The sequence below is a fragment of the Meleagris gallopavo genome, chromosome 2 (assembly GCF_000146605.3).
Source record: "Meleagris gallopavo isolate NT-WF06-2002-E0010 breed Aviagen turkey brand Nicholas breeding stock chromosome 2, Turkey_5.1, whole genome shotgun sequence".
Classification (NCBI taxonomy): Eukaryota; Metazoa; Chordata; class Aves; order Galliformes; family Phasianidae; genus Meleagris; species Meleagris gallopavo.
In genome coordinates, this window is record NC_015012.2 from 102929239 (window position 1) to 102940915 (window position 11677).

Below are 11677 nucleotides of genomic sequence, written 5' to 3' on the forward strand. Positions count from 1 at the left end.
TCACCAACGCAACCATCAGTAAGCCCTGAGTCCCACAGCCCCCCCATTTTCTGAAACCAATAATTGCGATTCCTCCAATCCTCCTCCAAATAAACTTTTTCTGGGTACAGAAACACTGCCACATATTACCTACAGTAACTCTCAGTTACTCATGCCTTTTGAAAAGAAAAATAAGAGAAAACAAAACACTGAGATCACGTTATTATTGGCTTTACTGTAATTTAGTTTACCAGCCTGTTTCCTTCTTGGTGGGGGCATTGCAGCCTCATCAAGAATTAATCCTCTGAAAAATCGCAATCTGTCTTCTTCACTTGGTTTCTGAATATAAAAAACCTCTTCATATTGGATTCTGAAAATACATTTCACCTACAAAAGAAAATAATGCTATGTGAAAATTGAGCCTCCACTCAAAAGGACATAATTAGCAACCATACAAAAATGCTCATCGCAAACTTTTCCACAATTAACCACATTAGATAGGAAACTCAACTCAAATCTGTGTACACAGAAGGAAGGGATGCCATCCAGAGGGACCTGGACAGGCTTAAGATGTGGGCCCACATGAACCCAATGAGGTTCAACAAGGCCAAGTGCAAGGTGTTGCACCTGCATTGGGGCAATCCCAGTTACATCTACAAACAGGAGGAAAAAGACCCCGTGGAGAAAGACCTGGAGGTCCCAGTGGATGAAAAGCTGGACATGTGCCAGCAGTGTGCATAGAACAACATCCCTTTGTCCAGTTTGGATCAGTTATAGAGATCCTGCTCTCTCCCAGCTCCTTCTGCACCCTCATCCTGCTCGCTAGCTGAAACGTTGGAGAGTTTTCAACACTCTTTCTCTCCTAAATGCAAAACACAACATTATACCAGCCACTATGAAGAAAATCAACTCTACCCCATACATGCTCCTGGAATTCCATCACTGCCTTCAACAGCGACTAGAGAAAGAGCTCAAGATGGGTTGAATCCATCAACCCTTTAAAGGAAGTACGTCATTTCTAAACAGCAAGTATAGTTCAAGAACTTGGCCTCCTCAGCAAAATAGTGTGGAGATTCTGATTATCAGTAATATAGAAGTACCTCCCTCATTACAAAAATTACAAATTTTATTATAAAGTTTGAAAAACATGCAAAACAATGCTTTCATGTGATGAGAACATGTTGAATAGCACACACATCCATAATAATACTGCCCTCCCACAATAAACTTACCTCTTCAGGCAATTCACTATACATGGACTCAGAGGTAGACAGTAGAAATATAGGGGAGAAAGATGGTATATCTTGCAGCAAAGTTAGAAAAGTAGCTCTCACAGTTTCACTGACAGCTTCCCACCAATCACCAATCTGAGGCATGTAAACAATACTTGGTACTGTTCTTCGAGCTTCACGAAAGATCTAATTAAAAGTAACAATGATATTTAACTAAAATCGTTGTTATCCCCCATGAGAAGCAAAACTCTCGCAGACTAGGAAATGACTTGTGTTGGTAGTACTTGGTATGCAAATCCTCCAGTAAATTAACATTATCTAATAATTAAAGCTGTTTGCAGCTGTTAGCTGTATCATTCAGTTATTTTACATCAGTGTGGTAGGGCCTACAAAAATACTGCTTGCCATGTATGTTTTAAAAACTTGTCAAGATTGAACTATCAATATGAAAATTGAACTGGCTTGCTATCCTTACACACCATAAAATTCATCACACACTTAAGCATTTACAGTAAGTAATTGAGCATAAATCCATAACACAACAATTTGCACATAAACTAACCAAAAACCCAGATTCAGTTTATTTGAGATAAGGTTTATTCATGAGCAGTCATGTTAAAAACATGATTACTCTTATTAGTCAACAGAGATCTGAATATCCATCTAGAGAGACCTACATTTAAAATATCAAAATACAAAGAGCCTATGAAAACCTGCCTTTTACTTAACACACCACTCAGCTCCCATTATTTAGATGCTACAGATCTGTTCCAGAATTACATCAGTTACTTATTGCAAGAGAATTTCAAATGTCACCTGTGCACACGATTCTTCAGGTGTTTTGGCACTGACTGAATAAAGTGCTGGCAGATCTAGCCTGTGTACAGAGAACTTTTCAAGAGTGTGCAATAGTGCTGGAGCAAGGTGTGAAGTCTGACCCGAACCCCTCTCTCCAGTTAGCAGTAATCTCGGTCTGTAAGAGGTTGGCTGGTGATAAGCTGACCTGTAACAGACAATAGTTCGAATTAACATGCCACTGTTACCAATGGACATACATATAACCTCCATCACTGCTTCATTTTACTAAGCCTGGGTATTTGTTTTGGGTCTTTTGTTTGCTAAGAATCCAAAAGATCAAGTAATGGACAACTTCCTACAACTGCCTAAAAAGATTCAACATACTATAAAATACTTCAGCACTAACTCAGCTCTAAGTAACTCAAGCTTTGTCTACTGCTTGAATTTCACAACAATTTTATTCAAACTCATCTGCAAAAATGTGCACGTTAAACTTAAACATCATATGAACATACTTTTACATAAATGGACTTTCAGTCAAGATATCTTTTTGGTCACATCAAGTTCATGCATCTCTACAGTAACCTCAGAAATTTCAAGTTAATGAACTCATCCTCTAAAAAATAATACCTATGATTTCCAAGAAGAATGTAATTTGTTGTAATTTAGGAAATAGGATTTAACAAAAATCAACGTTCATATTCTACTATTTTACTAAGTTTATTTTATGAGAGCAGAAAGACTGCAAAGATAAACCTTATTTTCATTCTTGCTACATAGAAGACATCCTAGGAAGGAATTCATGTAAGAAATTTGGTATTAAATTAAATTTAGTATTAAAATACTTGACCACACGCTTCTCAGAGAATTTAAATTATATCCTTATTTTTAAGCACAGATTTCCATAAATGCTGCCCTCGCATCAGTTTTTAGCAAAAAAAATTTAGCATTTTTCCACAAGATGGCTCTACTGAACAGTACTACTACTGAGCAGTTCTCCTAACCTCATTTTCTTTATTAAGCAAACTCCCCAGAGAACCTATAGAACATAGGCTAAAACAGTTCTAACTAAAAACCAAATAAATGTTACTTTACAGTTAATTACTGTAGGCAATTCAAATTAAACAGGAAGGATTAAGCCACATTTCACACAATCTTTCCAAATTCCCATTTCCCAAAAACTTTTCAAGAAAAACAAGGAAAAAACATGTTAAAAAACTCAAAACATTTTTATCATTCAACCAAACAATTGCATACACTGAAGCTCAACAGCGCTTCAGACCACGACAAAGCAGATCTCTACTGTCATCGTAGTTTCCTACGAAGTGAACCTCTAAATTTAACCCTCCAAAAATCACAGAATCAGATTCCTTAAGAGTTGGAAGGGACCTTTAAGGGTCATCTAGTCCAACTGCCCTGCAATGAACAGGGACACCACAGCTAGATCAGGTTGCCCAGAACCTGACACAGCCTGGCCTTGAAAGTCTCCAGGGATGGGATATCAACCACATCACTGGGCAACCTGTTGCAGTGCCTCACTCCTTCACTGTAAGAGATTTTTTCCTCATATCTAACCTAAATCTACCTTTCCTGAGCTTGAAACCATTTCCCCTCGTTCTGTTACCACAGACCCTGCTAAAAAAGCCTGTCCCTTTCTTTTCTGCAGCTCCTCTTTAGGTACTGAAAGGCTGCTCTCAGGTCACCCCACGGCTCCAGCCTAGGGAAATATTTCTCAATATCTCTCTTTCCAATGTGTGGTTTTTCAAATCAATACTGCTTGTTACAATTGAGAATTGCTGTTAAGATCCTTTCTAAGACAAATCCATCTGTTCCTAGCTGTTTCTGATTGCTGTGTTCAGGATGTGGCCTTACCTAAGACCATTTCAATCTAAAACCTCTTATCCACGCAGTTATATTTTTCTCACACAGAACAGCATTGCCACCACACCTTTATTACCTCTGCTGATCTAAGTGTGCCATAGTTTCATCCATCTGGTTAGAGACAGTTAGAGAAACACTCACATTGTAAAATGAAGGTAGGGTTTATGTATAGCAGCTGATGACTGTTTCTTTGGTGATCCTGAGGGACAGCTCGTCTCAAAAATTGATGAAGCATTCTCATCTTCACTATCATCTAATATTAGACTTGGTACATCTGTTCCAAGAAATACGTTAATTAGTCTCATCACTTATACTCACAACAAACAAGAAAAGGCATTACAATTTTCTTCAATTACAACACTTATTTTCAAGAGTAGGAAAAAAATATTATAACTGTCAAAATGTAAGAACACAGAATAATGAATACTTTCAAAAAGAAAGCAAATTAAATACTGTAGAAGTCTAATAATTACAAATTTACTCTTCAAGGCATCAAGCAGAACAATCTCACAAAAAAATGTTTAACTCGCTGTGAATTGCTTCATTTAATTTTATTTTACTGTCAGAGATTTTTCAAGGATGAACTTATGAAATTTTTAATTCCACAGATTATAAAAAATTTTGTATTTATTTCTTTAATACAAGTGACCCAATATTTACAGGTACACTTCTTCCACAATTATTCTCTGCACGATCACGTGGACAATGTGTGTTTACACGGAATTGTTTCCCACAATCTGACAATCTGCCAAAACAAACAAACAACAACAAAAAAAAACCCATCACAAATGAAACTACTACAATCAGTGCAGCTAATCCTGAGTTCATATTCTATACTTCAATCTATTTTAATTCTTTTTCTAATGCATCAACATGATGAGGTAATTTCTACATAGCCCTTCAGAAACGGAAAGCTAAAAGACTGATTACATTCTAAAGACAGCCTCTGGGGACAAAAAAAACTGCAAAAAATGTAAGCATGGCAGTAAACCAAAACAACCAGTTGACAGAAGACCCATTTGAAAATTAGGTTCTGCTAAATTAACTACCATGGCTACAACGGGATAAAGAATAGACCACTGCCATTAGATAATGGAAAATCAACTGCTATGAGATCTTTATTTGCTCCTTGGAAAGGAATTTATTTCATGTTAACTTCAAAAACCATCCTCAATCCCTCAGCAAAATCAGTTTGCATGAACAGGGTGAATATGGTCAGCAAGAGAATTGCAGAGGTCAACAAAATACTCTGTAATGGATAGGCCAAGCTTGAGAGCAGCTCAGCCACAGCTGCACGCTGCTGTTGCAGGGTAATCACCAGAGACCAACACTCCAAGTTGGCCACAGCCATTAGAAAAATGGAGTGGTGTGAAAAAAAGACACGAAATAAAGAGATATGAGAGTTATTCTCAAATATATGACCCACCATAGCACATGTACTACTACCCTGAACCAATAATGGCAGCACTGCCAGTGTAGGACAGAGATGCCACCTAACAGCTATCCATCCACACATACAGTCCCAGGAAAAAGTGTTGAGAAAACAAAAGTATTTGATGAGGATATGACAAGTCTCTCGGCAAACAGCAATGCAGTCACATTTTTTACAAGCATGCCTCATAAAGTGAAGATAATGAAGGCCTACAGATCTCAGTCTGATGCCAAGAACAAGCCCATATCCACAAGTATTAGGAAAAGTTGCTGGATATCAAATTCAGGGCAAAGACAGAAGCCCTTCACAGAATCACAGAAACACCAAGGTTGGAAAAGACCTGCAAAATCATCCAGTCCAACCATCCACCTATCACCAATAGTACTCACTAAACCATGTCCCTCACTTCAAACCAATTGAATACAGACCTCCTAACTCTTGGAGCACTGCAGAACTCAAGATGCAGGATTTTTGCTATACCAAATGTATACCCACTGGGTATCTCCTATGCTCATGCACTAAATATTCTCAACTAGAACTTTGTAACAAAGAGAGGGCTTTTCAATTAAATTCTTTAGTAACAATAGTATCCAAACTGAGCATTACCAAAAGGTGAGAAGTATGAAGGGAGACAAATTTCTTACACCATTCTGGTTTCAAGAGAACCTAATGTGATCTAACCACAGCTGCAAGCTAGTTTCACTTCCCCCAGCTCCACCACTCCCTGACTCCACCTCAGGCCATCTCCACTCTTGAAATCTTCAGCTATTCCAATCAGCAGAGAAGTAATCCAACAAAAACATGTTTTTAAACGAGTTTGCCAATGAAACGATTCAACAAAGGGCCTGATGTGCACATGAAATTCAAGGGGCAGAGCAAAGACGCACAGCTGGTCTGGTGGAACTGCTGCAGCCAGCACAATGATCAGCCTGAGCTGCCTGGGAGTCTATGCAGTCTGAAAGCATGTTCTGGAATAGGAAAGAAGAAGCAGTCATAGCTGTCACAGATCTACTTTATGACTAGACTATTTTCAAGTTAATTACACACAACCACAAGTAGTGTTTATAAAGCCAAGGGGATGAGGGCGTTTCCAAATATGAAACAGTAAAAAATATTATGTCAGAATACAAAGACATCAAAAACCAGAGTAATTTCAACATTTAACTTAAGAAATGACAGGGCTAACTATTAAAGCATGTCTCCAAGAACACAAAACGCAGAACCTATCGAATCACTGCCAGTCAGAACAGTCAGTCACGTTCCTTTTTACTCTCTGCCTCACTAACACACTCATACTGTACCCATTGCAGGAGAGTTCTGACACACTTCTGACCCCTTAGCACACTGGACTTCACTCACTAATTTGGCAAAAAAGCTAACGACACAACAGCTAATAGTTCTCAACTTGCTAACCCAGCAGAAACATCTCCAGGATCAGAAGTGTATCAGGAACTTCAAGGTGAGGAAATTATCAGGACTTCCTCATTATCCAGAAAATGACCACCCCATAGGCCCAGGGGTCTTGTCTAACCTACACTCTCAACTTCTGAGCTCTGAGCTCCCCATAGAACTCCTTTGCAGCCTGCTTCTATCCCACTAACAAGCAAACCACTGAGGTCAGGTAATTGATACTCAGGCAGGAGCACCAATTCCAGGTCCTAACACGCTATTTAGTTGTTGTTTGTTTTTGTACCATCTGATTATGTTCTATTATTTCTCATTTAAGCTGTAATACACTTAGGGGTGTGGGGTTTTTTGTTTTGTTTTGTTTTTCCAGATAGCACTGAAACCTACAGCATATTGGTCTACATAGGTTCATTACACATAGGTTCATTAAATGCCACAGCAACTTAAAATCTGCAAAAAAAAAATTAGGCAACAGACAAGCAAACTGCATTCACATTTGAACACAACACTAAACCAAACACGCATCAGGTTGTAGGCTAGCAGTCCAAGAAAGTCAACTGACAACCCACATACCTTCACTTTTGTCACTCTGGCTGAACTCAGCGTGAGGAAACACTTTGTGTAAAACCTCAAGAAGGTCAGCAAAGGTACGTTCCAACAGTGGTCTGATCACAGGAGATAATGCATGTCCTGAAGATGTCACGGCACGTTGGGAAGCAGGCACAATGTTCTGCATTGCATGATAAAAATCCTGTGCACTGAGAACTACTGATGAAACATCAAGCTGTAGCTTCTGACTGCTCACATAAATCTGGGGGTAGCGTCGTCTCAGGGCAATCAAGGCAGCCTCAGTGCAAAGTGCTTTTATGTCGGCCCCGCAGTACCCTGGTGTACAAAAAGAAAAGAAAGAAGAACAAAACAACCTTGCATGAAATAGCACTGTTGTGCTGCATACATTTCAAGCATGCCTACAGCTAAAAACAACTGGTAGTACTTCATTGTCGAGGTCCACAAAGCATCTGCCAAAACATGCCAGGCTATAAACCAGTGAGTGCTGTATATCAAGAAATTATGTACAGTTACACTGAAATACAGACAGAAATGAATCCTACATGATGGTTCAAATGACCTCTGTTTTCACTACACAGCATTTATCTTCAGCTCATGGTTTTCAGTCTGTCATCACTCTTTTTTTCTGAATGCTGTCTTGAGTATAGTTGCCATTTGTAACTGGCTACCCTGGGGTTTCAGTTTTTCTGTTTGTTGCTGTTTTAGTTTGCTTAACATCTCTACATGAATATATTTATTAAAAGCAAAGTCATTTTGTTATATTGGATGAGCATCTAACTATTACATCAAGAAAAGAGGTTAATGAATAAAGAAGAGAAGGAATCTCTGGTTAAAAGGGCATTCTGTAGATTCTTAGAAAAATGTGAACTTTTACCATTGAGGAAAACGTTTCAGATTTCTTATAGTTTTGTAATGTTACCAATAAAAGAGTAGGAAAGCTACTAAAAAGCATCACAATTTTCATTCAGCCCAGCTTCTAAGTATCTACAGGTGGCTTTGCATAATTGCTTAATTGTCATTATTAAGAACCACAGATCTGATAATTATGAAATACTTAGGGATTTAATACCTCTGTGTTTTCTGCAGTTCCAGTGGCTTGGGGTTTCTCCCCAGAGCTACATTACAAATTACAGAGTTAAATTACAAATTTTCTCATATCTCTCAGCAAGAGACATCAATACGCTGCCGTATTTGGTAGCACAATAGCTCCATCTTTCAAAGAACTTTAAATATTATTCCAGTGGGGCACAGTCTCTACAGGAAAAGGTAGGACAGTACAGATAGTACAGAGGCACTGTCACCTAAGTCCACAGTTTTGCAACCAAATGTTTACAGAAATTCATTCATCAACTCTCTATGTAAATTCTTGTGGCTGTTTTGCTTCCCTCTCCCCCACCTCCTCCCATTCATACTTTTTCTACTCTATTTTTGTATCAGTTTTTTGGCAGTACCAAGTCCCAAAGCTGAAACCTGCTGCCTTGCTTCTCTCCATCCTCTAATGTTCTTGCAGCGCTATGGAAATGCATAGTTTCACAAAAAATCAATACAGCAAAAGGAACAAAGTTGATTCTATACACAGTGTTGAAAAAATAAAGAAATAAATAAGAATAAAGAAGCAATAAGATGAGGGGGAAAGACAATTTTCCACCCTTATCTTTCAGTTTTATAATACAAGATACAACTTTCCAGCTACAAAGACAACTTACACTGGCTGAGACTTAAAATTCCACCTGAAATTCTCGAACACAATTCAAGAAACAGAAAAACCAGCTACCAAAGAAAGAATGCCATGAACATCAGACTTGTTATACGGCATCTAAGCTGTGTTCACAGAAAAGTTAGTCACTAACTATGTAAACTTCATGAACACACAGATTGTTTTCTAAGCAGCAACCAGCAATTCACATTCACAACTTACCTTAAAATGAAATACATACATGTTACATTTGAAATATGCTCAAATACGTCCATGTATATTCCTCAGCAGGTAATCATTTTCAGTGCTAAGGCTGTTTATTTATTTATACCAACCCCCATCACAAAATCAAAACCATGCAGGCACACTTTGTCAAACACATGTACTTATTAAACAGTACCTACAAGTCCATCTAAAAAACCAGAAACAGGTTTTTTATCCAAGTTTTGCTTTTTTCTTTCAACATGAGGTAGCATTTTCCCATTTAAATTAGTCTATTTTTCATGCAACAAGCTTTCTGAATTTAACACGTCCAGGGTCACTAAAGCAAAGCTTAAATCAAAGATGTACAAGAGATATATAGAACTCCAGTGGCCTTAAAAACTAGTTCAGCATCTTCATCACAGAAGATTCAGCAGCTCAGGAGCTCGGTCCTTTTCAATTTTTCTATTAATAAATGCTGTAATACCACTTTCTAACAGTCTTTTTAATCACCGCTTGCACATCTCCAAGGAACTGCAAAATTAGGAAATAATAGCCTGTAGCCTACTTCTAAAATTACATTCTCAGGTGATCAGATACACAATTAGTCTCCATTTCTATTTTTCATTTCTCAGGAGCAATTACATTTGAAGAGTAATAATTGGTGTCTCTTTCTAAGAGATTCTCTTGTGTACACTATACATCCATTTCAGCGACAGGAAAATTGCAAAAAAAACCCATATCTTGTGAAACATTGAAGGGTTTTTTGTTTCTAAGAAGTAAATGCACACTGATTAAGATGTGAAAAAACACGAGTCAAATGCTGTCAAAGGGAATAATAAATAAAATGAGTCATACCTAGATGAAATAATCTGAATTTATTTCTGTCTAAATTGACACTATTGAATCAAGGCTCGGTGCATTTATTTCCATTTTGAAGAATTCACTAAGGATGTTCACTTTGGCAGGCAAAATACACTGGCACAACACATCAAAAAACTAAGTAATCTTCTCAAGGAAGCCCATTTTGCTCTGCTTATCACCACCACACTGTGCTAACTAGTTTTGAAGTCCAGCTTTCAGAAAACAGATTTCCAAAGAATGCATTTTGATCACTGAAATCTTACAAGTCATATTTTACTGTTCCTATCCTGCAGATACTGCAGGTACTATGTCCTCTTTAAAGTATCCTCTACCCAATATCCACCCCCAAAATCCACAACAAACTGCTCCTGAGCTAAGCCGAACATCTAACTTAATGATCTCAATCACTGCTTTTTACAATAAAGGGTAGTGAGGCACTGAAACTGGTTGGCCAGAGGTGTAAGACCCGTCCCTGGAGACACCCAAGGTAAGGCTGGACAGGGCTCTGAGCAGCTCATCTAGTGTAGGTGTCCCTGTTTGGTGCCAGGAGTTTGACTAGATGGCCTTTAAAGATCCCTTCCAACTCAAACAATTTTATGATTCTTCCAGTTTCTGCAGTACACAACTCCTCCAATGGAAAAAAGTAAGTTGGTCAAAGTTCAGTACTGTGAGAGAAGTGAAAAACAATGTTTTCTACACATTGGTGTTTTTCACACATCTGTGAAAAGTATGAAGTGCTAAAATTAATAACTTCCATAGCTTCCTTCTCCCACATTACATTAGGACAGGAAGAAGATCTAATAAAATACTATTTTGTCACAAAATGTTCCTTCAAAAATAAGCTTAACAAGCACCTCAAGTACGATGGCTTACCTCTTCACAATTCTACTTAACATCATTTCAATAACACTCTTTACACTGTAAAAAAATTCATCTGCAAGATGAAGGCATTCACACTTCATGTATCCAGTATTTTTTGTTTCCTACAAGACTGAGCTAACAGCCTCTCCACCTACAGAAAGTTATAGTTCAGAACAATAAAGCAAGCACAAGAGAAAAGCAACGATTATAAAGTTCAGGATTGCTGTGACCCATCTCCAGTACACACTTACATGGCAAAAATGGTACTAAGTACTTGTGCTTTTTGACAGTAGTAGAAAGACATCATTGTGTGGTCTTCAGAGTAATTCCATGTTCTCCCCGAGCAGCTTCACTTGTCACACACTCACTGCATTTACGTGGCAATTCAATGAAGTGTGTTCTTTAATTCTCACATACACAAAAATCTCCTAAAAGGCATCCAAAACACCTGGGACAAAAATCAGCCCTCAGAAATAACTTTTGTGTGTGTGTCTAAGTCCTGGAATCTTCCCCTTGTAATATCATTAATATTGTACCCCTGATCTTACAAAGTTTTGAGTCACACATACATCTGCTTCCCAAAGTCATTTGCTTTGATAGTATTTCAGCAGGTTTCTTCATTAGGATCCACGTGCTTGTAAGTTAAGTGCTGTCAAGCTTGCTGAATTGGAGAGAGGTATAAACCATGCTGTGCAAAAAGCCTGTTGGGTGTAGGAAGCTTTCAGGGACGCAAGGGGAGGTTTTAAAACGGAAAAA

At 38.1% G+C, this 11677-nt stretch overlaps 1 protein-coding gene across 3 annotated transcripts in view; it reads right to left on the reverse strand.

Annotated features, from left to right (window-relative positions):
• ATAD2B (ATPase family AAA domain containing 2B) overlaps positions 1–11677 on the reverse strand; it is a 71881-nt gene that overhangs the window by 29031 nt on the left and 31173 nt on the right. For all 3 annotated transcript variants that reach the window (XM_010707985.3, XM_010707986.3, XM_010707984.3), the window contains exons 16-20: positions 7303–7614; positions 4032–4164; positions 2028–2214; positions 1212–1397; positions 231–366 (exon numbers count right to left, since the gene is read on the reverse strand). In XM_010707985.3, coding sequence (XP_010706287.1) covers positions 231–366; positions 1212–1397; positions 2028–2214; positions 4032–4164; positions 7303–7614 — 954 coding nt within the window. The remainder of the gene's footprint in view (positions 1–230; positions 367–1211; positions 1398–2027; positions 2215–4031; positions 4165–7302; positions 7615–11677) is intronic.